General features: G+C 64.7%; 2 protein-coding genes across 6 annotated transcripts in view; one reads left to right on the plus strand and one right to left on the minus strand.

Moving 5' to 3' along the window:
* PLEKHG3 (pleckstrin homology and RhoGEF domain containing G3) lies at positions 1 to 10,517 on the plus strand. The gene is made up of 17 exons (XM_064513358.1): positions 1 to 104; positions 3,317 to 3,654; positions 3,839 to 3,939; positions 4,228 to 4,297; positions 4,402 to 4,448; positions 4,576 to 4,726; positions 5,247 to 5,381; positions 5,466 to 5,648; positions 5,862 to 5,954; positions 6,048 to 6,134; positions 6,270 to 6,303; positions 6,386 to 6,493; positions 6,774 to 6,848; positions 7,105 to 7,166; positions 7,522 to 7,716; positions 8,000 to 9,434; positions 9,540 to 10,517. Exons 2-17 carry the CDS (start codon positions 3,355 to 3,357, stop codon positions 10,289 to 10,291), a joined length of 3,828 nt encoding a protein of 1,275 aa, XP_064369428.1. The 5' UTR covers positions 1 to 104; positions 3,317 to 3,354; the 3' UTR covers positions 10,292 to 10,517.
* SPTB (spectrin beta, erythrocytic) overlaps positions 10,471 to 27,257 on the minus strand; it is a 24,628-nt gene continuing 7,841 nt past the window's right edge. For 3 of the 5 annotated variants that reach the window (XM_064513355.1, XM_064513353.1, XM_064513354.1), the window contains exons 11-36: positions 26,959 to 27,117; positions 26,554 to 26,856; positions 25,864 to 26,014; positions 24,907 to 25,777; positions 24,672 to 24,809; positions 23,653 to 24,409; positions 23,030 to 23,232; positions 22,848 to 22,938; positions 22,482 to 22,628; positions 21,991 to 22,254; positions 20,984 to 21,199; positions 20,608 to 20,697; positions 19,935 to 20,213; positions 19,562 to 19,692; positions 18,765 to 18,969; positions 18,263 to 18,637; positions 17,872 to 18,116; positions 17,649 to 17,787; positions 17,161 to 17,245; positions 16,821 to 17,017; positions 16,487 to 16,596; positions 15,718 to 15,796; positions 12,923 to 13,134; positions 12,670 to 12,843; positions 12,473 to 12,515; positions 10,471 to 12,087 (exon numbers count right to left, since the gene is read on the minus strand). In XM_064513355.1, coding sequence (XP_064369425.1) covers positions 11,920 to 12,087; positions 12,473 to 12,515; positions 12,670 to 12,843; positions 12,923 to 13,134; positions 15,718 to 15,796; positions 16,487 to 16,596; positions 16,821 to 17,017; positions 17,161 to 17,245; positions 17,649 to 17,787; positions 17,872 to 18,116; positions 18,263 to 18,637; positions 18,765 to 18,969; positions 19,562 to 19,692; positions 19,935 to 20,213; positions 20,608 to 20,697; positions 20,984 to 21,199; positions 21,991 to 22,254; positions 22,482 to 22,628; positions 22,848 to 22,938; positions 23,030 to 23,232; positions 23,653 to 24,409; positions 24,672 to 24,809; positions 24,907 to 25,777; positions 25,864 to 26,014; positions 26,554 to 26,856; positions 26,959 to 27,117 — 5,832 coding nt within the window. In that variant the 3' untranslated portion in view covers positions 10,471 to 11,919. Of the gene's footprint in view, positions 12,088 to 12,472; positions 12,516 to 12,669; positions 12,844 to 12,922; positions 13,135 to 15,442; positions 15,653 to 15,717; positions 15,797 to 16,082; positions 16,258 to 16,486; positions 16,597 to 16,820; positions 17,018 to 17,160; positions 17,246 to 17,648; positions 17,788 to 17,871; positions 18,117 to 18,262; positions 18,638 to 18,764; positions 18,970 to 19,561; positions 19,693 to 19,934; positions 20,214 to 20,607; positions 20,698 to 20,983; positions 21,200 to 21,990; positions 22,255 to 22,481; positions 22,629 to 22,847; positions 22,939 to 23,029; positions 23,233 to 23,652; positions 24,410 to 24,671; positions 24,810 to 24,906; positions 25,778 to 25,863; positions 26,015 to 26,553; positions 26,857 to 26,958; positions 27,118 to 27,257 lie in introns of those variants that run through there. The other 2 variants (XM_064513356.1, XM_064513357.1) reach the window with 2 other exon arrangements.

Below are 27,257 nucleotides of genomic sequence, written 5' to 3' on the forward strand. Positions count from 1 at the left end.
GCGGCCCCCGCGGCCCGGGCGGGGCGGCCGCAGTCCCCGCCCCCGGGGCTCGCCCGCCGCTTCCTGCGGGCACGGCCGGGCCGGGGCGGCGGCGGCGGCGCGCGGTGAGTCCGGCGCGGGGGCGGGAAGCGGGGCGATGGTCGGGGGGGGCGCGGGGGGCGGGCCCCGCTGCTCCCCGCTGCTCCCCGCGCCGTGGGTCCCGGCGGGTGCGGATGGGAGCTGGGGCTGTTTTTTGGGGGGGGGGTCCAAAGCCCGGCCAGGGGTGTGGGGCAGGGGGCTGCAGCGCTCGGGGCACTCCCGCCCCCCAAACGGGCCCCCCCCTCGGGCCGCGCGTGGGGGGCGGGTGATGCTGCGGCCCCCGTGGGGGCGGACGAGGTGCCGCGCCGGGACCCCCCCCCGCCCACAGCTGCGCCCGGGCAGGGCGCACCCGCGGGCCCCGCGTCCCCCCGGCGGGATTAGGCGGTTGCGGACCACATCCGGCTCCGGGCGCTAAGAGGCTTTGGCAGCCCCCGCAGGCTGCGTCGGCCCCCGCACGTTCCCCGGCGGTAGCGCGTCCCCCGGCGCGGTGCGGGGCTGGCGAAGAGCACTGAGCGCGGGGTGCAGCTTGGCTCCCCTCCCGCGAAGCCCACCCGGCCCCGCGCTGGCTGTGACCGAGGAGCTGGGCGAGCAGGATGGGGCAGGCCGGGTGCCAACATGGGGCGACAGCAGGGGACCCCCCCCCCCAACTCTACCCATGGGGGTTGCGTGGCCTGGCTGCAGCCCCAGCGGAGACCTGGGGCACGAGGCCCGTCCTGGGCCTGTGTTTGGCTTGCACCCGCCAGACGGCCCCGCGCGGGCACCAGTGTCCTGCCGAGGTCAGCCGCGACTGGCTGGCCCCTCTGAGAGCCGCTGGCATCCAAAACGCCTGGAAATGGTGAAGCGCCTTCCCTTATATGGCTCCGGCGGGCTGTCCCCGCTCCGTGGCCGGCCAGGGGGCCGCCTGGCCCCCCGCTCCGCCAGCCCCGCTCCCGCCGGCGCTCCCTCTCCCACGGGCCCCAGGAGCTGCTGCCGTCGCTGTATGAAAATAGCAGCTGTGCCGGGCATGGCGGTGCCCGGTGCGGGTCTGGATGGGGGGTGGGGGGGCTCGGCTCAGCTGCCGCCCTTTCCCCCCCCCCGCTTTTCCCTGCCTCAGTTTCCCCCGCTGGGGAGCAGTGCGGGGCTGCTGGCCGGCTCCCCGCGGGGGCACACCGCCAAAGGCATGCCTGGCTCGCCAGCGTCGGCGGCTCGCCGGCTGGCACGGGGTCGGCGCCCGGTGGGTTTTGCCGGGCGCTGGAGCGAGTCAGCGGCTCCCCGGAGGGATTTCAGGGGAGGCGGGAGGCACCCGAGCGGCTCTGGCGAGGCTGCAGGATGCTGCTCGGAGGCCCCCTGCCCCGGGGCGCACTGAGAGGGAGCATCCTGCGCCCCGGGCTGTGCGTGTGTGTTGTGGGGGGGGGAGGGTTAAGGTCAGGGCTAATCCCATCTCCGAGGAAGCAGCAGGAAGAAACACGGAAGCTTTGGCCTGCTGCCTGCCCGCTGCCGGGGGTAAGAAGATAAACCCCCTGGGTGGAGGGGCGCGTGGGTGGTGGGGGTGCCCAGCGGTCGGCCCCGGCCCCTGTGACGTTGGCCCCGGCTCCGTAATCCCTGGGGCCGGCGCACTGAGCGGATTAGGCCAGCCGGGAGCCGGGGGCGGTGTTTGGGGGGCCGCCAGCTGCAAATCCCTCACCGAGGCGGGGGGTCAGCAGGGCAACCTGCCCCACGGAGGAAGCCCCTGCTCGTCCTCCTCTTCCCGTGCAGCTGGGTGCGGGGGCCAGCCCCGCTCGGTTCCCCCCGCACTGTGCTGTGCCGTGGGCCCACCGGTGCCGCCGCTGCCCCATCTCGTTGCCCCGCGGTGGGGATGGCGGGTGAGCCCCCCCGGCGGGGCTGGGCGCGCACAAGCCACCGTCTCCTGGCCCTGGGGTGCCAGCGCTGTTATCCCCGCGGGCCTGCGCCGGGGAGGAGCCCGCGCAAACCGGCCAGACCGGTCGGTCGGTGGCCCGGCACCCTCGGGAACCGGCAGGGGGCTCGGGCTGTCCTGGCGTCTTCTCCGGGGTGCCGGGCTCCCCCTTCCGGCGCGAGGTCGGGCTGAGCGCGGGAAGCGAGCGGGGCTCCAAGCGGCGCCCCGCTGCCGGCTGGTGCCCGCTCCGGAAATGCAGCTGGCCACAGCTGCCCCTCCGTATGGCCCCGTTCCCAGAAAGCCTCACAGCAAGTCCTTGCCTGCTCCTGCACCCTTCGCTGCTGCCATCCCATCCCACCAGTGGGGCGCCCGGGGGGCGCAGGGCTCCCGGCTGTGTCACTGGCAGCTCAGGGCCCAGCGCCAGGCCTTGGCCCGGGGAGGCTCGCGGCACCTGGAGGTGGCCCAGGCTCCCTCTCTGTGCAGGCCGGGCCGGCGGGTGGCTCTGGGCTCTGGCTCTCTGCCTCGCCCAGAGGGGTGCCCGGCGGCTTGCTGTGGCGGCGGGAAGCGCGGGCTGGCACAGAGCTCCCTGGGAAGGTGGCCCGGCGGGCGCAGCAGTGACGCACGGCACTGGCAAGGGGGGGGGATTGCTCGCGGGTGGAGGCGTGACGCTGGGCCGGGCGCGAGGTGTGGCGGAGGGCTCTTCCCGGCAGGGTCTATGCTCTCCTGGCCGCAAGTTCCTCCGGGAGCACGTCCCCTGGCTCCCGGGGTGCCTGTCCCGGCTCTGGGGTAAGAGGGAGCAACCCCCAAAGTCTGGGGTGGGCGTGGGGGAAGGGACGGGGCGGCCCTTGAGCTGGGCCTCTGAGCGTGCGAGGCCTCGCCATGCTGGTGGGTTCTGCCGGGCTCGGGGTTGGGCCCTGTACTGCCTCAGGGCAGAGTGCGGCTGGCCACAGGTGCCTTACGGGCAGCTGGGGTTTCTTTACTGCTGGCACAAACTTGTGGCTGGGGATGGGGAGACGCTGAGCCAGGTGCCCTGTGGTGCAGTGTTCCTGTGCTGAGGACCACCAGCTTGGAGCCCTGCCAGCTGGAGGGTCCCATGGTGGGGGTGGGGGTGGTGTCTGGCCATCAGGTTGACTTTGAGGGCTAGGGGGTTGGGGGGATATCTGGCCATCAGGTCAACCCCAGGGGCTAGGGTGTGTGTGGGGGGGGGAGGGAATCTGGCCATCAGGTCAACCCTGGGCATGGTTTTCCCCTGCCCTTGTTGCCTGGAGATGTGTGAATCCTCTTCACCCCCAAACATCTGCCCATGACTGAGAGCCAGACCAGGCTGCGCATCTGTCTCCCTGACCTCACTGCCTTTCCCCGCAGACTCAACACAGGCCCTGCCGGTGCCCAGAGATGCCGGCATGCCGGTGCCTGCCTGCCTGCAGCGCCCTGCTCTGAACCCCATGCTCAACACTGGCCACACCATGGAGGGGCCAGGTGAGGAGCCAGCTGGAGACAGGGCCGAGCCATGGGCTCGTGGGCTGCGCAACAGTAACAACAACGCATCGCCGGGGGGCTGGCTGGGGCCCCGCGGCGGGCACCCCTTCATGCCCTTTGGTACCCGATCCCCTGGCACCGAGCCCAGCTACCTGGAGCGTGTGGTGCTGGAGATCGTGGAGTCGGAGCGCACCTACGTGCGGGATCTGCGCAGCATCGTGGAGGTGAGTGGCTTGGCCGGAGCCTGCGACGCAGTCTGCAGCTCCCCACTGGCCTGGGGGCTTGGGCACGGCCATGGGGGCCTCTGAGGGGGGGTTGTGGGGTGTTGCCTGTAGGATAGGGTAGTGCGGCAGGCGGGGATTGTGGCAAGCCCCCTAGGTGCTGTCTCTGATCATGGGTGCCCGGCAGGGTTACTTGGGCAAGATCATCGATGCGGAGGAGCCATTGCTGCAGCCAGAGCAGGTCAGCGCGCTCTTTGGGAACATCGAGGACATCTACGAGCTGAGCAGGTGAGTGGCCACGATACCTCCACGTGCTGCGGGGATCTTGGGTGGCCAGGCACTGCCGTCCTGCCACAACCTTGGGGCTGGTGCTCCCGCAGCATGGCACCGCGAGGTGGCCCAGAGCTCCTTGCTAGGAGGCCTGATGGTGGGGTGAGGGGCATGCTGCGCACGTACTGCTCTTGCCCCATCCGGTGTCCTGGGGGGCTTCTGGCACTCTGGCAGCCCCTGGCACATATGTGTGTTTGGGTGCTGTGACCCTCCTCACGCTATTAAGACCCTGCTCTCTCTGCCCAGCAACCTGCTGCAAACCCTGGACAGCTGTGACAATGACCCTGTAGCTGTGGCCGTCTGCTTCGTGACCCGGGTAAGGGCTAGGCATCCCTGGGGTGCCCAGCATGGGGGCACGGCGAGCGGGGAGGCACAGCGGGCCACACCAGAGTCTCACCTCGCTCTCTCCATCCCCCACAGAGCCAGGAGTTTGATATTTACACGCAGTACTGCAACAACTACCCCAAGTGAGTGTGTGTGGGTGCGTGAGCAGGCAGGGCTGGCGCCAGGGCTGGGCCAGGCGTCCTTCGCTGGGTCGGGGTGGCCCCGGCCCAAGGCTAAGCATGTGTGCGTCCCCCCATCCCCCCTCCCCAGCTCGGTGGCGGCCCTGACTGAGTGCATGAGGAACAAGCAGCAGGCCAAGTTCTTCCGGGAATGCCAGGAGCAGATGCGGCACGCGCTGCCTCTCGGTGCCTACCTCCTCAAACCTGTCCAGAGGATCCTCAAATACCACCTGCTGCTCCAGGTGAGTGGGCACGGGCACTCATTGTGGCATGGGTGCCTGGCATGGTCCAGGGCATGGTGTGGTCCAGACCCCTGGTGCAGCCCAGGCACTCAGCAGAGCGGCGAGTATATGGCATGGCATGGGCACTGGGCACAGTACAGGACATGACATGGCTGGGGCACCTGGTATGGTACATTGCTCCAGCACAGTCCGGGCACCTGGCACTGCACATCCCCTCAGCACAGTCTGAGCACTCAGCGTGGCATGTTCCCTTGGCGTGGCACGTTCTCTGGGCCATTTGGGCACCTGGCATGGCATGTTCCCCCATCACAGTTGGAGCACCCGGTACAATTTGGGCACCTGGCATAGTTGGGGCACTGGGCATGGCACATTCTCTCAAAATGTTTTGGGCATCCGGCATGATTTGGGCACCCAGCATGGTGCATTTCCCCGACGCTATCTGGTCATTGGGCATGGCATGAGCACCCAGCACAGCAGTGCTGGCAGAGCCTGCCTGACTGGCGCCAGACTCTTCCCCCAGGAGATTGCAAAGCACTTTGAACACAAGTCAGGGGATGACTACGAGGTGGTGGTGGAGGCCATTGACACCATGACCTGCGTGGCCTGGTACATCAATGACATGAAGCGCAAGCACGAACACGCCATCCGCCAGCAGGTGAGGGACGGGGGGATCCCGGGGTCCCCACGGGGTACTCTGGCTGCGGGTCGCCTGACGTGTCCATCTCTTGGGGCCCTGTAGGAGATCCAGTCGCTGCTGCTGAACTGGAAAGGGCCAGACCTGACCACATATGGGGAGCTGGTGCTGGAGGGCACTTTCCGGGTGCAGCGAGTGCGCAATGAACGGGCCTTCTTCCTCTTCGACAAGGCCCTGCTCATCACCAAGCGTCGCGGGGACCACTACGTCTACAAGAACCACATCCCGGTGGGTGCTGGCATGGTGATGGGACTGCAGCAGCTGGGACCTGGCACCTGTCGTGGCCTCGTTTCGAACCCTGGCTATGCACAGGGATGATGAGCCCAAGGCCTTCCTGGTACCCCAGTTGTGCTGGCGCTGCTCAGCATGGGGAGGTCTTGGTGCAGGGATGGAGCGGGGCAGCTGTGAGGTGGCTGTGGAGCTGACGGCATCTCCCCACAGTGCTCCTCTCTGATGCTGATTGAGAGCACGCGGGACTCATTGTGCTTCAGCGTGGCTCACTACAAGCACATCAAGCAGCAGTACAGCCTGCAGGTAGGCCAGCGTGGCACAATGGGGACCGGGGAAGGGGCTGGTGGGGCCTGGTGAGCCCCACTGCACAGACCCACGGCCTACCCTGCCCCGCAGGCCAAGAGCGTGGAGGAGAAGCGTGTGTGGACCCACCACATCAAGCGGCTTATCCTGGAGAACCACCATGCCATCATCCCCCAGAAGGTGAGGACATGATGGGCTCCCTGCTCTGGGGCATGCTGGTGTCCCCGCTCCGGGGCACTGCCATCCTGGATGGCTGTGGAGAGGGAGACCATGGCCTTCGCCCAGCGACCTCTCTCCTTCCCTCCTCTGTGCCAGGCCAAGGAAGCCATCCTGGAGATGGACTTATTCTGTAAGTGCTGTCTGTGCCCCACGTCCCCCATCCTGCCCCTGGCGCGCCTCGGTGCCTCAGCGTCGCCCTGTGTGCCCCGCAGACCCCCCGCGCCTGCCCCGCTACAGCCCTGAGCGACTGAAGAAGAGCTGGTCATGCCAACCCCTGGAGGAGATGTCCGCAGAGCCACGCCAGGGCCGCCGGCAGTCAGGTGAAGAGCTACGTGTCCCTGGCTAGCGTGGCACCCCATGGGGTGCCCCTCAGAGAGCTCTGAGCATCTCTGGGGCAAAATCCAGCAGCCATTGCACTGATGCTGGGCCCGCCCAGCATTGCCCAGGCACTGGAGGGGAGGGCTGCTGCCCTGAAGCCCATGCCAGGCCGGTCTCCGCGCTGGAGGGACGCCAGTGCTGTTGGGTGGGGAGGCGGATCTGGGCTCCGCAGAGGTGCGGGCACTTGGTGCCCGGTCTAACGGGTGTCTCTCCCGTCCTCAGAACCCTTCCAGCATCGGGACCGTGCGGAGACGCTGCCAGACAGGCTGCACGGGCACACCGGGCGCAGGCAGTCGGGTGCGAATGTGCCCAGGGGACGGTGGTGGGACGGCGGTGATGGCGGGGCAGGGTGAACGTCTCTGTGTGCCCGGGGACCCCGGTGGGCTGTGCCAGGCCTGGTGGCTTTCCGGACAAGGGTGGCATGGCAGGGCTGGCCCGAAGGGACCTTCTTAGGTGCGGGGCTTGGTGCCCGGCCAGTGGCGCTTCGCGGGGCTGGGGACAGCTTGGAGGCCACCGCTGTGGCCTGGTCTTGACACCCTACTTCTCCCTGCAGAGCCTGCCAAGCAGATCCTGCAGCAGCTGGGGGAGCGAGGTGAGCAGGCCCCCGTGGGCATGGCGGGTGTCTTGTGGGCAGGGGAGGCTTGAAGGGACCCTACGGTCACATGATGGGGCACTCAGGCCCCACTGCCCAGCTAAGGGGGGCCCTGTGCAGAGCAGGCAGCAACCACTGGGCGGCGGGAGCCAGGGGTGCTTTTTGGGCGTTGTGACCCCTCCGCTTATCTCTGTTCTTCTCTCTTCCATGTGCGGCTGCCAGGGCTCCAGGTAAGGCCAGGGCATGGGGTGCCTTTCTCCGGCAACCTCCAGGCCTGGCCCTCCACTTACCTGGCCAGATGCTGGCAAGTGTGGGGCCGTGCCCCCAGCCTGGTGCTGCTGCGATGAGGCTGAGGCCGGCCCCTGCTTTTTACCTGAGCAGCACGCCGACAGCGACGGAGCCCTTCTGGAGGCAGAGGAGCCCCTGCCGCACCCCAGGCCCTGGGCTACGGCTGAGGGAGTCATGGAGGAGGAGGAGGAGGAGGAGGAGGAGGAGGAAGAGGCTTTCGGCAAGGACGCCCGGGAGGAGCTGCCTGGTGCTGACGCCATGCCGGCGGGCCCCCAGGACGAGCAGGTAGCTGCTCTGGCCTCCTCCCTGCCAGCAGATGCTTTGCTTCTGCCCCATGCTGGCCCCATGAGGTCTCCCCACCCTGCCCTTCATGCTGGCTGGGTGCTGAGTGCCATCCACCCTCCCCAGGCACCCTGGCTCCGCTCCTGGGGCGGCCACAGGGGCTAACGTGGCTTGTGGCTCAGCCTGGACTAACCTCTGTTGGCAGTCGTGCTCGCCCCAAACTGAGCCACCCTAGGCAGGTGCTGCGCTCCCCAGCCCGTAACGCCCTGTGTTTGCTTTTGCCCAGGCCCTGAGGCCCCTCCAGATGCCGGAGGGGCCCAAAGCCTGCAAGAGGCCGAGCAGCCGAGGCCCGAGGAGCTGCGAGAAGCGCCGCAGCATGGCCACGGCTGGTGCCGGCCAGGAGGTCAGTGCGGCCCCGGTGCCCCAGCGCGGGCAGTGCGCAGGCGCAGCAGGGCCCGGCACCCATCTGGCTGCCCCGCTGCAGGCCGGCACCGATGGGGAGCACAGGGAGGCGCTGGGGGTGCCTGTGGTGGTGGCTGAGCACCTCGAAGAGCCCCCTTCGTCGGACGTGGAGTCAGTGGGTACCCCGGAGTCGCTCCTGCCTGGGCGGCATGAGCGGGCCAAGCCGGAGCCATGCTCGGATGGGGGTGTCGCGGAGCCAGCGGAGGATCTCCGAACCCTGAGCAGCGAGGAGGAGGAAGAGGAGGAAGAGCGGGCCCTGCATGCCCCCAGCAGCATCCTCCCGCCCTCCGTGCTGGACCAGGCCAGCATCATTGCGGAGCGCTTTGGCAGCAGCTTCTCGCGCCGCAGCAGCCTGGCGCTGGAGGAGGGCCGGGCATCACTGGGCGTCGCGCCATCGCGCCTGCCCAGCCGCAGCAGCAGCGTGCTCAGCCTGGAGGGCAGTGCTCTGGACGCCCAGAGTGGCCCCCTGCTCCCGGCCAGTGAGGAGGGGGAGCCGGGGCCACCCTGCAGCACCGTGGCCTCGCCAGACCCCCCACCCTGCCCCAGGAAGGAGTCACTGCTCTCCATGCAGGACCGCTTGCTGCTTGATAAGATCAAGAGCTACTACGACCATGCTGAGAACCAGGACGCCAGCTTCAGCATCAAGCGCCGAGAGAGCCTCTCCTACATCCCCAAGGGGCTGGTGAGGAACTCTGTTTTCCGCATCAACAGCCTGCCCCGGCCACCCCCAGGGCCCAACATTGGTGCTGGAGCCCGCACCGCTGTCTGGGTGCTGGCCGCCAGCCCCAAAGCCGCCCCGTTGGCGGAGCCGGAGGTGGCTGAGCCGATGCCCGGGGCGGCTGAGGATTTCCACCCGCCCTCAGCGGGGCGGCAGGAGGAAGAGAGGCCGCGGCAGGAGAATGGGCTGGAGCCACATGAGCCACTGCTCATCCTCGAGGACGATGACCTGGGCACCGGCGCCGCCGAGGAGGCCCCCAAGAGCCCTTCGCCCACTGGGTGCCCGCAGGAGCCAGGCACTGGGGCCAGTGAGCTGCCGCGGCCACTGGCCTTGCACTCGCGCCTGCTGCAGCTGGCCGCCGGCGGTGGCGAGGCGGCCGAGCGCCCCGGCACCAAGGTGTACCAGCTGGCGCGCCAGTACAGCCTGCGCATCAAGAACCGCCGCGCGGGTGCCCAGCGCTGCCTGGCACAGCTGGAGGAGGACATGCGGCTGAGGACGGCAGCGCCCTGCGACCAGCCACAGCCCCCGGCTGTGGGCACAGGTGGGACGTGGAGTGGGGGGCTGGCACCGCAAGTGTGCTCAGGGGGTGGTGGTGGTGGGTCCCGTCCTCTTGGTGCCCTCCTCACCCTGCTGCGTCCTCCTCTAGGTCCGCCGAAACACGCCCTGGCGCTGCCCAGCTACAAGCAGGTGGTGATCCAGGAGCAGCGCCTGCCAGCGCCGCCCTCCGCAGCCGCTTCGCCGCAGGAGAAGTCGCCGCGGCGCTTCTCCCCCAGCCCATCCTCCGGCAGCCCCCGCCTGCCCTCGCCGGGCAGCCTGGCCTCCCGCAGCCCACTGAGCCCCGGCGGCGCCGAGCCCTTCACCTGGCCCGACGTCCGCGAGCTGCGCTCCAAGTACGCGGCCTTCGGCAGCGCTGGGCCCCGCCGGCCCCCACTGGTGAACCGCAGCCGCTCAGCGCCCGAGCAGGTGGCGGTGGCGGCGGTGGGGCGCAGCGGGCGGCCGGTGGCGAAAGCCTCGCCGCTCAACGGCCGGAGCCGGAGCGCCGAAGCCGGCGCTGAGGCCGGCGGCCCCAAGCACCAGCGCAACAACAGCGATGGGGCGCTGTGCGTCACGGCCCAGGCGGCCCTGGGCGCTGGGCAGCGGGTCATTGTCTTGGAGCGGGTGGCCCCGGGCGCCGAGGCGGCGCCCGACAGCTACGTGCAGATCCGCTCGCCCACGACACGGGAGAAGATCTGCCTCAAGGCGGTGGTGGAGCGCTGCAAAGCCTACCAGGCCTCGGAGGCCTACCGCCGGCGCCAGGCCGAGCCGCCGCCGCGGCCCTGGGACCCCCCCGACACCGCCCGCCCTGGCCTCGTCAGGAACCTGCGGGAGAAATTTCAGACGCTCAATGCCGCCAGCTAGGCCGGCGCCCAGCGGGCAGGACCCGGCGCCCGCGGGGAGCACCGCGGTGGCAACCGACAACCTGACTCCCCCCCGCTTGCTCTCGGTGGTGCTTCCCGGAGCGCGAGGAGAGGGGCGCCCGCTGTGGGCCCGTGTCCCCCCCAGCACCCGCCCGCCCGCAGCTGGCACACGGCGCCGGCTTTGCTTTGATGTCTTTATTAGAAAAACAGAACTGAACCAAAAGTTACTCTCTGGTTTCCCAAGCGCTTTCCAGGGAGGGCAGTGGGCGCTGGGGGCCGAGCCTGGCACCCCCTCCCCCCACCCCAGGCTGGCTGTGCTGGGGGGTGGGAGAGGGGCTGGGGCAAGCGGTGCCACGCCGGTAGGGGGCGGGTGGCTGTCAGTGGTGCCCGCCAGCCCCACTGGAGCCTTGGTCATGCCCACGCCCCCCCCCTCCAGCCCGCGGGCGAAAGCTCTTTGGTTGGTGCCCGGGGGGGGGGGTTGGCGCGGGGCTGCCGCCTCTGCGTGCACGTTAGCCGGGGGGCTTATGGCTTCGAAAGGGGGGAGAATGGGGGCGTGGCGGGGGAGAGCTGGGAACCCACAGGTGCCTGCCCCGCTGCGTGTGGGAGGGGGTGCACACCCGCGGGTGCACACGCAGGTGTGCGCGTCGTACGTGCACCCCCGCGCACAGGCGGTGCCCACGTACAGCGCCGTACGCACACACGCGGGTGTACATGCAGAGAGGTGGGCATAACTGTACGCTGAGGTGCACAGCCACACGGGGGTAAGCGCAGCGGTGTGCGTATGCCTGGAGGCACACATACATATACATCGCACGGACATGCATGTACACACAGGTATATGCCTAGAGGAGTATGTATACAAACACACACACAGGTATGCATATACACGTGGCTGTACCTATACATACTTGTGCACACAGGTATGTCTTCACATACGCGCAGGCGTGTGCACAGAGGCGTAGATATGCATATTGTGCCTGCTGATATGTATTCACGTACATGTGGGTGCACAGCTGTACGTGGAGGTGTACTTATACATACGTGTGCACACTGGGGTGTATTCACCTACACATAGGTGTGTGCGTAGCCGTAAGCATGGAAGTGCATGTCCATGTCCATGCACATGCAGGCATGTATTCCACACAAGGGTGCACACACCTGTATACATGGAGGTGTATGTATACATGTGTGCATTCACATACAGGGTGTACGTATACATGTGGGCATTCATGTACAGGGGTGTGCTGACCCATACGCATGGAGGTGTGCATACAGACGTGTGTTCTCAAACACAAGTGTGCGCACTGCCCCCCCCCCACAACGTACATATACGTGTGTGTGCACAGGCTTGTATCGACATACGCAGAGGTTTGCGCACCACTGTGCACATAAAGGGGTACATATACACGCATGTGTAAGCAAGCATGCGCACGTGCACACGCGCTCACCCCCCACCCCCCCGCCCCGGCTCAGCCCGAGGAGCACCCTGCTGTACCCAGATTGGGGCTGGGTGCCCCTGCACCTCACCGGCACCCATGGCCTGCAGGCTGCATGGGTGCCAGTGGCATGTGGGTGCACCCTGCCGACACGGGGCTGGGGGGGGGGGAGGGGGCCGCGGCTCACCCGCAGCTACTTTTTCTTGGGGAAGAAGCTGAACCGTTTCTCTTTGTCCTTCCTGGTCAGGCCAGGCTCCACGGCGGTGATGAGGGGCAGGGGTAGGCTCTGGGCTTTCGTCTTGATGCTTTGGGATTCGATTATTGCTGTGCTGAGACCCTGCAGCCACGTGTGCATCTCCTCCTGGGGGGGCATGGGCTGGGGTCAGAGGTGGCTGCGCCTGGCCTGGGCACCCCTGGCCACTCCCATGTCCCCCCAAGGCACCACGAGCTGCCCCATGACCCTGTGGCACCACCAGCCACCCCATGGCTTCCTGGGCACTGCTGGCCACCTTGTGCCACCCCCCCCGCCCACTAACACCACCAGGTGCTCCATGTCTCCTGGGGCACCACTGGTCACCCCATGTCCTTCTGGGCACTGCTGGCCACCTTGTCTTCCCCTGGGCACCACCGGCCACCCCATGTCCCCCTGGGCATCACTGGCCCCCTTCCCTCCCCCGGCACTTTCAGCCAACCCATCTCCCTCTGGCCACCCTGTGTCACCCCGGGTAGTGCTTGGTGCCCCTCACCTCATCCTTGCCGTGGAAGAGCCACTCGCTGCCATTGCTGAGCCTGGGGGGCAGAGCAGAGGTCCTGGTGAGGCACTGGTCATGCCACATCATGCCATGCTGCGGGGTGTGTGTGCGTGTGTGTGTGTGTGTGTGTGTGTGTGTGTGTGTGTGTGTGTGTGTGCGTGTGTGTGTGCGCGCGCGTGTGTGTGTCTTACCTCAGTTTGAAGACGTGCTTCTTCTTCTTGTAGCCAGCGACCACCTCACAGAGGGCATTGCGCAGTCCGAAGGGCTCCTCGCCGTGGTAGGGCACCCCCAGCGCCCGGCTCTTGGCGTCCTTGTAGAAGGCGAGCTCGCCTCCCCGCAGCACGCAGTACAGTGTGCTCCACGACCTGTGCCGTGATAGCCCCCATCACATGCCTGCTGGGGGTGGGGGGGACCCAGCGGTGGGGAAAATGGGGCCATGCCCACCTGTTGGAAGCCCTTTTGGTGGCTGCCTCGAGGTCATGCTTGCGGCCCAGGTAGCCCTCGAGCTGGACGCTGCAGGAGCGCTCCAGCTGGGCCGGCAGCGTGGCAGGCTCCTCGAGCTCGCTCCGCGGCGCCTGTGAGCCTGGCACTGCTGGCTCCTCCTCGGCCTGCCGCGTTGCCTCCTCCTTCTTGCCTGTCACCTCCCTCTGCAGCGGCTGCCACAAAGGGACATGGGTGTTATGTGATGGGGTTGCCAAGCAGGCCATGCGCCCTGTGCCAGAGGGGGACAGGACAGTGGATGGCATTGCCTCGTCCACTGATGAGGTGCATGGGGTCACCTTGGGGTGCCCAGGGCCAATAGCTGAGCTGTGGCTGCCTGCCCACTGCTCTGGCCACCAGGAAAAGGCACGTCCCAGCACTGCATCCTCCTCCTCTCTGTGCCACCATGAAAAGGTCCAGGGCTGCCCAAGCAGGTTGCACTCCCCTCTGCTCCTGGAGCACCCCCCCCCCCCCCCCGTGATGGTGCCATGGACCAGAGGAGGGACAGGACCCTCGAGCCACCTTTGCCAACCATCCTGGGGGGGGGGTGGGTGGGAGGGAGCTGGAAGGTGCCACAAGCAGGTGCCTGGCTCCCAGCAGGGAACCCTGCTCCCAATGCAGGGACTGGCATCCCCCCAGCTCCACGAGGTCCTGGGGTTCCCCACGCCATGAGGGGTCCCGGGGGGGGGGGGTGGCTTAGGCACCCACATGGTTGAGTGCTGGGTCCCCATCCCCTTGGCGAGGGGACCCGTGGACATGGGGCGAGGGGAGGTAGGAAGCAAGCAGGGCAGTCAGCCCAGAGAGCTGCCTGATTGCACTGGCATTAGCAAGCTGCCCCAAAGGAGGTTTTTTTGGAGCAGAAATCATGGCAGAAGGAAGATTCAGAAGCGGGGAAACGGTGAGGGCTGGAGCCATCACCTCCCATCTGGGGCATGAGCAGACCTGGCATCTTGGCCAAATGGGGATGGGTGTTGAGGCAAAAACCGCCCAGGAAGCGGAGCTGGGCCATGGCCCACCCAGGGACCCAGCCTGGCATCCCAGGCCCAGCTCCAGCTGGGGATGAGAGATGATCGCGGCTGGCTGGTGTCCTGGGAAGGGATGCTGGGTAGAGGGCGGACCCAGTTTGAGCAGTGTCTGCAGTGTTCAGTGGCTGTTGCAGTTGATGGGATGCCCATCTGAGGGTGTGCGCCTGGCACCCTCCTTCTTTGCCCATGCCTGGAACCACTGGGGGTCTCAAGAGGGTCCCAGCCCCTCCAAGGCTTGGGGCCGGGCCCCAGGCATCTGTCTGGGCGTCCATCAGCCACAGCCATTGCAGGCAGCTACAGACTGAAGAGCACATGGAGCAGTTGTGTGGTGCACATCGTGGAGAGGGAGAGCAGGAGGGATCGTGTCCCCAAGCAGCCAGAAGGTGACCATGTCCCCAAGCAAGCAAAGCAGGCACAAGGGTATCCTGACCTTAAGCAGGCAGAGTGGGGGTCTTATCCCCAGGAAGGCAGAGAAGGCAGGAGGGGATCCTGCCCCAAGCAGCCAGAAGATGCCCATGTCCCTGAGCAGGCAGAGCAGACAGGAGGAGCAGAGAAGGCAGTGGCAAGCATAGGGTGGTTGGCACGTGGGGGTGACGATGCTCCACGAGGTGATGGTGATGATGCCCCCCCCCAGGGACATGTGCCTAGGAGCTGGTGTGGGTATGGCCAGCCAGGGCAGAGTTGGCCTGGCTCCCAGGCTGGGTGCTTCCGAAGACTGGGTGTCACGTAGCGAGGGGAGTGGGGGCAGTGCAGCATCCCTGCAGCCCGTGCACGTAGGTCCTGGAGCTTTCTCCTGGGGCATCTGCTGCCCACGCAGCCTCACCATCAGCAGAGAATGGATGCAGTGCAGTGTGGCTGTGATCTGCCCTCCGTGGGGCAGATGGGTCCAGCTCTCCCATCGTCCCCAGGACATCCCATCACCTCTGGGTACCTTTTCGCTGAGGCTCGTGTGCAGCACTTTGCAGGGCAGCTCACGGCCTCCTGGCTGCTGCCATGATCCTGGAGAGGTGTCAGGCACCCACACACCAGCCTCTCACGGCTTGCCCGAGCCTTGTCCCAGGGAGCCAAGCCTGGGCAGGGATGCACCAAGGTGCCCTTGTTTGCTCGCAGCGCAACACTTCCTGCCCGCAATGCAAATGAGGGCCTCCAGCGGTCTCTTCCTTGATGCTGGATGGGCCTTCTGGCCTGCGCACCACCAGCAGCAGGGACAGCCAGGCCCTCCTGCCCCACCAACAGCAGCATCCGGGGAGCCTCCAAAATCTCCAGCCAGCAGGCTCATGGCACTGTGGGGCTTGTGGGGGCTGATGCCATGCACAAACGTGCCTCTGCCTGACCCAGCATGCTCCAGGAAGGTCATGGGGCAAAACATGCAAGGCACATTGCTTCTGCTCCCGCAGCAGCCCAAGATCCTGGGGACAGACACGTGGGGACGAGCCGGGGCACAAGGGAAGGCTTGGCCTGCATGCCTGGTGGCTGCCTGGCATTTTGGGGTTACTCCAACATTTATTCAACTCAACTCAAGGAACAACTCAAGGGCTCGACACGTGGTTCGCAGGCCCTTCCCTGGCAGAGCCAGCGCAGGGAAGGGAGGGAGAGCAAACATGGAGCAGGGACCGGGGAGCCATCAGCATGCCATGGATGGGTTCACGGGGAGCAATCTGCCAAGAGCCTGTGGAAAACATGGGGAGACTTTTGTGCTGCTGGGGAATGAGAAAGCTAAAATCAAGAACTGACCGGTTCTGGTTCGTCAGGGGCAGACAGAGAGGCATCCTGCACTATTAAGCCCTTCTTCTTTTCCTCTTCCTCCTCGGACCTGTGGCATAGAAGCAGCCTTTTCAGTGAGATGACCGCATGCAGCATCCCTGCTTGGGTGCAGGAGCGGCGGTGCGACCTTTTCAGAGGGATGTTTTCTGCCTTGCGCTTCACAGAGCGTCCCCCAACAGCCCAGCCCTGCCAGCTTTGAGGCAAATCCCACACTCTCGCTGGGGAAATGCAGCCACCTCTGGGCTGGAGCGTGACGGGTGTTTAACATCCCGCAGCAGAATGGCCATGAGCACCATGGTGGAGCTCAGGCCAAGGATAGGCAACAGAGGCACGACCAGGTTTTGGGAATATCTATTGCTTTCTTTTCCCTCGGAGAAATAGAAGCCCCTGAAAGATGGTGCTGAAGCAAGACTAAGGGCTGTGGATGGATGGCGCTGAAGCAAGATCAAGGCTTGTGGATGGGTCTTTGGCTCTCCTGCTTCGCTTGCATCGATTTACCTATGAGTGATCCTGCTCAGAAAGGATAAATCACTAAAAAATCCTTCAAGTTTCACTTTAGAGAAGAAAAAAACTGCGATGCTGAAACATTGAAAACAATGCCCACCTTCAGCCCTCATGTGTGAGCTGGGACCTCTGGGCTGCTCCAGGGACTAATCCCTGCCAGAGATGCTGTGGCCTCGGCAGCCATTTGGGCATGCTGGCTGGCCCTTGTGCCAAGGACTGCAAAGGCATTTCTTACCCTGCTTCCAGCTCAGCATCCAGATCCAAGTCATAGTCGAGAGCTGAGGTCCGTGTCACCTTGCCCTGTTCTGGCTCCTCTTGCAGCTTCCGCTTGCCCAGGAGCTCGAGCTGCCAGGGAAGGGGGTGAAGGCATTAGGAGACAGGCCAGGGCATGGCCAGGAATGGGGCTGGCTGTGGCCATGCGAAGAGGCTGTATGGGATGGGGAAACTGAGGCAGGATAGGTGGCAACATCCCGCTCTCAGGGTGATCTGGGGCGGGCTGTGCCCATTCGAAGTGGGGCTGAGCCACCTGGGGCACTCTGGGAGGATGCTGGAGACTGGGTCTTCCTCACCGTTGTCAGCTTCCTCAGGGCAGCGAAACGCTCCTCCCAGGTAGCCGTGGACTTCTCAAAGGCCTCGTGCCTCTTCAGCAGTTTCTCCACGCTGTCCACCGTGTGCCCGTAATCACCACTGGCCAGGTAGGGTTCCTTTGCGATGAGCCAGGCCTCGGCCACTGAGGCATCCCTGGAGAACTGGCACACCTCCAGCACTGCAGGGAAGATGAGGGCCATCTCAGTCCTGCAGCATGGACCCACACCGCCCTGGAGGCTCCAGGGGAGCCGACCCACGTGCCAGCACCTGGCGGCATCCCCCTCACCACCCACTGAACCGTAGCCCCCTCCGTGCACTCACGCAGGCGCAGCCAGTCCCAGCGTCTGTCCCACGTCTCCACCATGGCCCTCCTCTTCTCCACCAGCTCCACTAGCTTTGCCTTGATCTGCAAGGAATGAGAGTGCTACCGCTGCAGGATAGCTTCCACTGGGCACCTCACTTTGGCCCTGCGCCAGGCCATGGCGGGCAGCCTTGGGGCCCAGTGGGGTCAGGAAACAGGGGGTCCTCCAGGCAGTTAGCTCTGAGCCCCTGGTCCTATCTCCCAGCAAAACCCTCCACAGCCGGGCTGGATGCTGGGCTGCCAAGGAGGCACAGGAAGGTTGGTCAGGCCAACACCTGGCCCTGGTGCCCCGTGGATGCCCCACAGACCCTTGGCATCCATCCCCATAACCCCATGTGGACCTGCTGGGGAGCCCCTGGATGGGGCAATTCTCTCCTGGGGCTGTGCTTGCCCCTGGCAACCCAGGCACCTTGGTGTGGAGGCTGCCCCGAGCCACAGCCACCCTCACCTCAGGCGCCTCATGGTGCTTGTGTTGCAGCAGCTTCTTGCCCAAGTCGATGCAGGTGGTGAAGCTCTTATCTCGTGTGTCGATCTCTGCCTTGATGCCCTGGTGGTACTTCATGAGCAGCTCCACAGATGAGACGTCCCTGGGGAAGGAGAGGTGCCCATGTCAGCGCCAGACACTGTCATGCAGGGCCCCAGGGCTGGGCGCCTGCTGAGAGCAGCATTACCTGGGCTTCTCCTGCGTCTCAATCTGCTGGACGATGCTCTCAATCCAGGAAAGGAGGTCCCGCACCATGCTGAAGAAGCGAAATTTCTCGGCCGTGTCCAGGAGCTGGGCACGCCGCCCACTGCATGCTTCCAGCAGCGCCCGCAGGGCCCTTACCACCTCCTGCTCCTGCTGGTGGATACTGTCGGCCTTCTCCCCAGCATATGCTGTCTGCAGGCGTGCCGCCACCTCTCGAAACTGCTGCACCTGCCCCACAGAAATGGAGAGTGTCAGGGGGCTGCCTGGTGTTTGAGGAGCCCTCCAGAGCATCCTGTCCTCCCCACGTCCTGCTTGCCTGGCTGCCCCGGGGGTCCCCATCACCATCCTGGCCACAGAGCCTGGCTCAGCCTTACCTGTGCCTCCAGCAGCTGGATGTCCCGCTCAAAGGCAGTGTGCATGCGATGGAAAGCCTCGGCCGTGCTGGTGTCACAGCCCAGGTCCTGGGGCAGCTCCTTCTGCTTGTCTGCGATGAGGGCAAGGATCTCAGCAGCATCGTAGAAGTACTTGTGCAGGTCGTGGGAGGCGGTGAGGAGCTGCCTGCGTGTGTCAATGAGCTCCAGGAGGTCAGCCCAGCTCTCGTTCAGCCCATCCTTCCACTCGGCCATGGTGGCGGCCTCCGTGTGCCCCGCATCGATGAGGTCCTCAATGGTCAAGTTCACCCGGTCCACGCGCTCCTGCCCCACGCTGCCCGTCTCCCATGCAAACTCACGAAACTTCTCCCGCAGCAGCTGGGGGGAGAGAGGGTCCCGCCTGTCACCCGAGGGTGCATGCTGGCCCCTAGCATGATGCCATGCCCTGCATCTCCTGCCCCGGCCCCTGCTATGTGCCAGCCCCGGGAGCCCTTGGCAGACTCACTGTGGCATGGTCAAAGTCCTGCCCCATCTCCTGGGAGGAGGCCACCACATCACGCTCGGCGATCCACTGCTCCAGGTCCTCCACCTCGCGCTTCAACTGGAAGAGGTGGCACATGTTCTCCAGCCTCCGCCGGCGCTCCTCGGCCGCCTCCTTCAGCCCCGCATAGTGCTTGTCCATCTGGCCCTGCAGCCGGATGATCTGCTCCCTGCATGGTCCCAGGCACACAGACACCCCAGTTCTTACCCGGCATGGCCCCGGGCTGCCCGCAGTGCCCGCTCCTTGCCAGGGGAGCCACCTGGTGCCCAATGGGCCCCCACCCCACCATAAGAAAAGTGCACCAAATGGATTTGTTCCTCCAAAAACACAAAGCTGTCGATGATGCTGGGGACTGGCCCGTGGGCTAGGAAACCTGGCAGTTAATGAAACATTTCCCAGCAGAGACACCATCTCCGACAGTTAGTCCCCAGCTGGGTTCAACAACACACCTATGAATCACTTACTAGGCATTTAATGCACCAAGTGGGTTTTGGGGGAAGAAAACCCACTGAAGCTAGGTTTTGGGCTGCCAGCAATGAGCGACTTGCATCTCTGCCTACACCCCCATGCCAGCATCTCAGAGTCTGGGGTGACCAGCAGAGCTGTGGTCTAGCGGTGTCACCAGCCTGACCAAGGCACCATGGCACCAAACAGCACCAGAGCTTCAGCAGCACCTAAACCTCACCTAACCGTGAGCCTGGCAAGGAGCTGACGGCACCATGTGGACAGCACTGAGCCGAGGGTACACGGATAGCACCTACCCCTCAGGATGGCCAGCGGAGAGCAGCTGCTGAGCTCTTCCTGCCAACTCCTTGATGTTTTGGCCGTAGTCCTCAGTGGATCGCTGCTGCCGGACATGTCTTTTCAGCATCACCAAGCCACTCTCTTCGTCCTGCGGCAGGGCAGACACGACTGCCTGTCAGCATGTGGCATGCCTGCGGGACAGGGACTGGGATCCAGCCCCAGTGCCTGCCCTGCAGGCACATCCTGCCTCCATCCCAAGCAATCACAAGCTCAGTCCCTGCCGGTGGCATGGCATGGTATGGCATGGCATGGCATGGCATGGCATGCCATGGCACAGAGGACCCCCCAGAGGCCCTCAGGCATGAAACGGGCCGTAGTGCTGCCTCTTACCTTAGGCTTCTCATCTGCTACCATGTAAAGCTCCTGCTCACTGATCCAGGCCTCAGCTTCGCCAGCATCCAGGTAGTACTGCTGGGCCTCGTTGGCCTCGTGCAGGCGCCGGAGGCGGTCACTGGTTTCTGTTTGCAGGGTGTCCCACAGCCCCCGCAGCTCCCGCACCTGTGCTTCCAGCTCCGGGCACTGCCCATTGGCCTCTGCCACCACAGCGTCACCCCGGCTCAGCACCTCGGCCACACGTGGGGCATGGCCTGCCAGCTCCTTCTGCAGGGTCTGCCGAGAGGGTGTCATGGGCAGGGGGCTGCACCCATGCACACCCCGGGTGTCCCTGAGCACTCGCACCAGCACAGTGCCCACCCGGCACAGCACCCTCCCCGGCACCTGGGGCTCTCCACATCCCCCAATGCCCACACAGGAAAGTGCCCCTGCTTAGGGGACCAGCCTGGGCGACAGCTCAGGTGCCCATGAGCCAGCAGGGCAGCGAGTGGTCTGGGCTGGGGCAGCTCAAGACATGGGGACAGTGTGGCGCTGCCCAGCGCAGCCTACAGCCAGACAGCCCCCAACCTCCTCAACAAAGGCAAAGGGGCCAGGTCAGAGGCCCAGGTACGGCTACCGAGCCCAGTCCCAGTGTCCTGCAGCAGGTGATGCCTGCCCTGCGCAGACTCACCTGGTTCCTCTTCATGAGGCGCTGCACAGTTTGGAGGTCGGTGCCGTGGTCCGTGGATCTTGCCCGGGGCAGCCTCTCCTGCACCCAGAGCTGTGGGCAAGAGCACCCCACTGAGGGCTCATTGGCACAGGCACGAGGCACCGCTGCAGTCCCCTCCCCATGACGCTGGCCAAAACACCCTCAGGGCTCCTCATGCTGTGTCCTGCAGGCACAGGGTCTCTGCCGGGCTCCCTTGGGGCTTGATGCTGAGTGCAGCCTGGCCTGGCAGACCCGGGGTGTGCTGGGAGCTAGTGTGGCTGGGATGCTGGGCAGGGATGCTGGCCAGAGGGGCATGGGGGTGCATAAAGAAAGGGCCCCTGCACGTGAAGGAGCTCACCGTCTCATCCTCCAGATCCCGTCTGAGCTGGTACATTGCTTTGAATGACTTCAGCTTCTTCCTCTTCCTCTCCAGGAGCTCCAGCAGGTCAAGGAATCGCTGCTGGAGTTTCTTCTCCTGGCTGTCTGCCTCCTGTGTGGCCCCTCCAAGCGGGGCACCCTGCGACACCAGCTCCTCCATCTCCTTCTTTCGTGCTCTGACTTGCTCCTCCAGTCTCTGGAAGGGAAGAGTGGTGTGGGCCAAACCCTGCCCAGAAAGGGGACTTACCCCACCCTGGTTCCCAGAATTGGGATGAGCGGGTAGAGCGGGGACACGGGTGCCAGGGGAGCAGAGGCACACCAAGCTGCCCGCAATCCCTAGCAGGCCTGCCCAAATGATGTCCAGCCCCTTCCACACCAGCATACCCCAGCAGGACCAACTTGGACTCAGCCCCAGCCTTCTTTGTGGATGCTCCTAGTGATTCAAACCTGCAATCCCAAACTGGACTTGTGGCAGTCAGGTGACCAGGCTGGGTAGTTTGTACCTATACCAAAAGGGAACACCCAAGGCAATACCCTTTTTTGAAGGATCAGGAAGAATAGCCCATTTGGCCTGCACGAGAGCCTTTGATTCAAGGCACCAGCAAGTATGACAGCAATTCGCCGTATTATGGTATTATGGTAGCACTGAATGAGGCTCCCTGTCTGCCTTGGGGATGTGGCAGAAGAGCAGCCCTCCAAGTCCCAGGCTGCATCTGCAGTTTCACTCCTTTTCCCATGGTTTTGCCAGGAGAGCTTTCCCACAGAGTGACCACAAAGGGCCTGGGTCCTTCAACACCAGTGTGACACCACCCTGGGACCAGAGTGCTAACACAGAGAGATGCTGATATTCCAAGCCCACCCGGCTTGCAGGATGCTTGGTGCCCCAGAGTCAGGCAGTTCTTGGCTCGCCACAAGGGGTTACGGAAGCTAGCAAGCAAGCGGATGGAGGTCCGAGTCCCTTCAACCTTGGGGTGCCATCCCACTCACTGTCAGACTCTTCAGCAGCAGATTGGTGCTGGTGAGGTCCTTGGCCTGCTCGGCAGCATGCAACTCTTCCTCCATCTTGCCAAGCCAACGGTCCAGGTCGCTGTAGCTCTGGGCATACAGCTCTGAGCGATTGACCTCAAAGAGCTGCTGGGCTTTCTCCTCAGTGGCAGCTCGCAGTTGGTCCCACAGCACATGCAGCTCGCTCAGGCGCTGCGACACCAGCGCCCCGTACTGCAGCTTCCGGCCTGCCAGCTCCTTCCCTTCCTGCCGGCACACACAGAAGTTGGTGTCCACTGAGGACCAGGGCCCCTGGCATCAGCCATGCCAAACCCAGGGACATCTCCACTCCAGGATGGGGCTTCCCCACCCAGCACTTGGAGGAACGCTGCCACCTCATCCTGGAGCATCACTGGTGGCTGTTCCCTGCCTTGGTGAAGGCAGCAGAGCTCCCAGCCCTGCTGAATCCAGATGCCACCATCCCTGGGGCTTACCATGTCAACCTTCTCCAGCCAGCCCTGGTTGGCAGCCAGCTCTGCCATGAACTCCTGGTGCTTCAGCCACTTGCTGTGGAGGCTCCGGGCCATGCCACAGGACTTGTCCTGTGCTGTCAGCATCTTTTCGTTGATCCACAGGGTGAGCTGGGAGCAGGACAGCATGGGCGTCACGGCTTGGGCGCCCACCCGGTGCCATGCAGGGGCACCATGGAGCCCACAGGTCCTGGTGCTCAGGGCCCCATGGGGCTCCCTGACCGAGGCCCGGCACTGACAGAGCAGCACCAGCCCAGGGGATGCAGACGGGACATGGTCCTTCAGGCCCCAAGGCTCCACTGTGCCCACCCATGCCTGCCGCTCCCCTACCTCCTGCCAGTTTTGAAGGAAGGTCTGCAACTCGTGGTTGTCCTGCAGCAAACCCGCCACCTCCTGCGCCTTGGTTACGTTCACCCTGTGCCTGGCGGGGACAGAGAAGGGCAGCATCTGCCCATGCTGCCCTGGGACAGTCCTTGCTGCCCTCTCGCCCCTCACCGTGGGGCCAGACTCACCTTTCCTGCAGGCTCTGACACTTCTCTGTGATCTTCTCGGAGAAGATGTTGCCATCAGCCACCAGCTTGGTGCCGCTTGCCACCATGCTGGGGATCTTCTCTTCACTGCTCTCCATGCTGGCGCGGAAGTCCTCAAACCTCCGCAGGGCAGCAGCTGAGCCCTCCAGTGTGTTGGGCAGCTCAAGGTGAGCCAGCGTGTACTCCTGCAATGTGGAATGGCTCAGGGTTGTGGCACACTGTGTGCCAACACTGCCTTGCAGCCCCCGAAGCAATCACAGCCACCCTTTTCAGGGTGCCACTGGCACTCGCCCTCGCCTGCTGCAGAGCCCACTGGAGACGTGTGCTGTGCCCCAGTGTGGCCCCCCAGTATGGGATCAATAGCGTGGCTTCCTTGGCTGACTGGATCCAGGTCTCTTCCAGGATTTGGGACCCCTGCCCAGGAGCTAGCCATGCCTGGCATGGTGATGTCTCCAGCCACCCCTTCCCTTTTGTGTGTGAAAGCATCCCAAGGGCTGCACTTGAGATGCCTCCACCCGTGACAGCAGACAGACATGGGCTGTGCCAGTGATAGCCACGTCTGGCCGGCATAGACATCCTGTGAGCACCAAAGCCCCTGCACCTACCTGGTTGCTGAGGAGGACCTCAGCCTGCTTAGCATCGCGGAGAAACTCCTGGAAGCCGAGGCACTGAGTGAGGAAGTGGTGCCGGGTGTCCCACATCTTGCGCAGGGCGCCCCAGCCTGTGTCCATGCCCTCCAGGCGCTGCCGGAGCTGCTCATACTCGGGGTCCGCCTGGCCCTGTGTCACCCGCTTGCCCATCTCCTTCACGTTGTGGTAGGCAGCCTCATGCTGCTCGATGTCCTGCTGTGTGGCCATGTGCTGCTGGAGGAGCTGCTCGGCTTCGGCCAGTGATGCTGGCACCTCATCTGAGGCAACAGCTTTCTGTGCCCCGAAGAGCCAGGCCTGGAAGTCGTCAAGATCTTGCAGGAAGCGCTGCAGCTTGCCAGCTTCACCCAGCGAGGTCGCCTGGCTTTGCAGGGCGCCCTGCAGCTCATCCCAAGCGGCTGTCACGGCCCCCAGGCGCTCCTGGACATCTGCTGCCAGGTCTGGGTGATCCTCGGCCAGGCGCTTGGCTTGGGGCCGCAGGGCACCCAGGCGGCTCTCGACGGTGGCCAGCTCACGCTCAATGCCGTACAGCTTGCGCTGGATGGCCAGCATGCTGGCCAGGTCCCGACCCATGTCCTGTGTGGACTCCACCATGAGGGTCTTGCTCAGGATCCACTTGCGGGTCTCCTCGCAGTCCACACAGTAGTTGAGCAGGCTCAACGCTGAGTCCACTGCTTTCCGTCGCTGTGCCACCAGCTCCCGAAACCTGCCCCATCTGCATGGCAGAGGGAGTCAGGGCCACTCTGCCCGGATGCTACTGTGGCATGGCCAGCTGCTGGGCCAGGGGGTGGCCACACAAGGACACACATACGCGGCAGCATGGGCACCCATGGGTGTAGGAGCTAAGGAACAATGCCCCAACCATTCAAACCCATTTGCCAACATCCCCCAAACTCCTGGCACAGTGCTCAAAGCGCCCAAATGCAGTGGGAGCTGCTCAAATGATTCAATCCCCTCTGTCCTTGCAGGGCACGCACCTGGTGTTGAGCTGCTCCTGACGCTGCCGGACGTGGGGGCTGCGCGGGTGCCCGCTCTCGATCAGGCTGTTGGCTGCCCGGTTGATGCCATCAATTTGGGAGGCCAGGCTGCTCATCTCCTGCTCCAGGCTGTCAAACCTGCCAAGCACAAGGACTGAGAACAGGCCCCACCTCAAGACACAAGTCCTGGCCCTGGAAGTGGCAGGTGCTCATCCTCCCCCCACAGAGCCTGTACCTGTGCTGGACCACATCCAGGTCTTCCAGTGTGTTGGGGATCTCCATCTGCTCCAGCCACGTCTCCTTTGCACTCATCCAGAGCCAGCAAGCATCAGTCTCGCTGAAGATGGTGTAAAGGTCCAGACTGTCCCGCAGCTTTCGGCGCCGCAGCTCGGCCAGGCTCGCCACCTCGCTGTAGAGCGCCCGCAGGGCTGTCAGCCGGCTCTGGGCTTCAGGGTCGGCACACAGCTCAGTGGGGAAGTCCTCAACTTGCTGGCCCAGGCTGCTGAGAAGCTGCTCAGCGCTGGCCATCTCCTCCAGCAGCTCCTGGTGCTTCTTCACCAGTGCCTGGGTGGAGGATTCATCGTGGCCGAGCTCCTCGCTGCCTGCCAGGCGCTGGGCATCCTGCAGCCAAGTCTTCAGCTCATCCGCATCCACCTGGAACTGGAAGAAGCTCTCGGCGTCCCGCAGGCTCCTCTGGCGGAAAGCAGCCAGCTCCTGCAGCTGGGCCCAGAGTGCCTGCACCTCCGCCATGCGGCCCCGCAGCCGGGCTGCCTCAGTGTGCCCTGCAGCCGCCAAGCGCTCGCCCGCTGCCAGTGTCTGCTCCAGCTGGCTGCCCCGGCCCCGCAGCTCGGCCTCAAAGGCTGCGTGCTTGCGCTGCAGGAGGAGGACACCAGTGAGGTCCTTGCCATAGTCCAGGGAGGAGTAGATCTGCTCCTTCTCCTTGATCCAGCCCTCTGCCTCATCCAGCTCCCAAAAGCATTTCCACAGGCACTTGGACTGCTCCAGGCTAGCCTTCCTCTGGGCTGCCAGTCCCTGCAGCTCCTGCTGGCACATCTCCAGGTGGTGCACACGGTCCCGGATGACTTTGGGGTCGCAGGGCCGGTACCCTGGCAGGGCAGAGCGTGGGCACATATAAGCATGGCATCCCATCTCCTGCACTACCCAGCTGCCCTGGAGGTAACAGCACACCTACCATCAGTGTCAGTGAAACGGAGGGCAGCGTCGCTCACAGCCCGCACCTTCTCCTCCTGCATGGCCATGTCACCCTCCAGCAGCCGGTGCTTCTGCAGCAGGTCTTCTACCTCCAGCAGGTGCTTCCCAAATTCAGGTGATGCCAGCTGTGCCTGTGGGAGAACACGAGCCATCACAGCTCTGCCAGGGTGGTGGGGACATCCCAATGGCAAGCCATAGGGACCCTCTGGAGGAGTGCCAGGTAACTCTGTAGGCATTGAGCCCGGGTGTACGGCTGGCAGCAGTGCCCTAATGCTGCTTCTCCAGCTGCCTCCATGCCCCCAGACTGCACCGATGCCACTGTTGCAGCCCAAAGTCTTGAGCCTTTCCAGCCCAAGTGCCCCACACCGGAGTAATGTGGGCTCCCAGATGCTGGGGACTGTTTGCTCCGAGAGCTAAATCTCCCTCCACACACTGCTGCTTCCCAGGACACAAAGATCCTATAATCTCCCCTTCTGCCTCCTTGGCAGGGTCTCATCAATGCCCTGGCCAGTGGCACTAAGGCACACAATCTGCAGTGGCATTAACCCAGGGAAGTGGGTGCTGCTGAATGCTGGGCATCAACACAGAAGGACCCCGAGAAACCCAATGTTTGATGTGCTGGTGCAGCCTGCAAGGCTGGCAGCCCCCCACAGCACAACGCACCGCTCACCTTGATCTCATCCATCCAGTCGATGCTGTGCAGCATCTCCTGGAAGAGGTACTGCAGGGTGAGGTTCATCTCGAGGCGCTGGCGCCGGGCGTGCAGCAGCTCCAGGAGGTATTGCCAGAGCCGCAGGATGTTGTCCTTGCGGCCGTTGATGCGCTTGATGTCGTGGTAGTTCTCCGCCTCCAGCTCCTTCGCCACCGCCTCAATGGCTTGCACACGCTCCTTGTAGGCAGCCGTGTCTGTCTCGATGGCCTCGTGCTTCTTCTTAGCTGCTTCCACTGCTGGCAGGTCTTGGCCAAAATTATCCTGCCCAGAGAAAAGTCTTTGGTGACGCCCGCTCTGGGTGCGCACCAGAGGGGTGCCCGAGCTTGGCCAGGGCCCCTGCCCACCCACCTGCATTCCCCTCACCTGTGCCACCAGGCGCTGGTTCTCACTCAGCCAGGCCTCCCGCATGGCCGCCTTGCGGTCGAAGCGCCGTGCCAGCTGCTCCAGCTTCTCCTGCCGGATGAGCTCGTTGCGCAGCGCCAGCTCCCGCTCATGCTCTGCTTTCTCCAGCTGCTCCCAGGCCTGGGCAAACACAGTGCAAACTGGGGCTGACACCCAGTCCCACAACCACCCTGCAAGGCTTCTCGGTGCTGTTTCACTCTGCTAGCAAACCCGAACGTGCCCAGGGATGCGAGCCCAGGGGAGGTGAACAAGACAGGCCA

The sequence above is a fragment of the Dromaius novaehollandiae genome, chromosome 5 (assembly GCF_036370855.1).
Source record: "Dromaius novaehollandiae isolate bDroNov1 chromosome 5, bDroNov1.hap1, whole genome shotgun sequence".
NCBI classification, from domain to species: Eukaryota; Metazoa; Chordata; class Aves; order Casuariiformes; family Dromaiidae; genus Dromaius; species Dromaius novaehollandiae.

Coding starts and splice junctions, on each gene's coding strand:
- PLEKHG3 (XM_064513358.1), top strand. CDS start 3,355: ATGCCGGTGCCTGCCTGCCTGCAGCGCCCTGCTCTGAACCCCATGCTC. Junction 5,955..6,047: donor AGCAGCAGTACAGCCTGCAG/GTAGGCCAGCGT, acceptor CCTGCCCCGCAG/GCCAAGAGCGTGGAGGAGAA. Junction 6,494..6,773: donor CCAGGGCCGCCGGCAGTCAG/GTGAAGAGCTAC, acceptor TCCCGTCCTCAG/AACCCTTCCAGCATCGGGAC.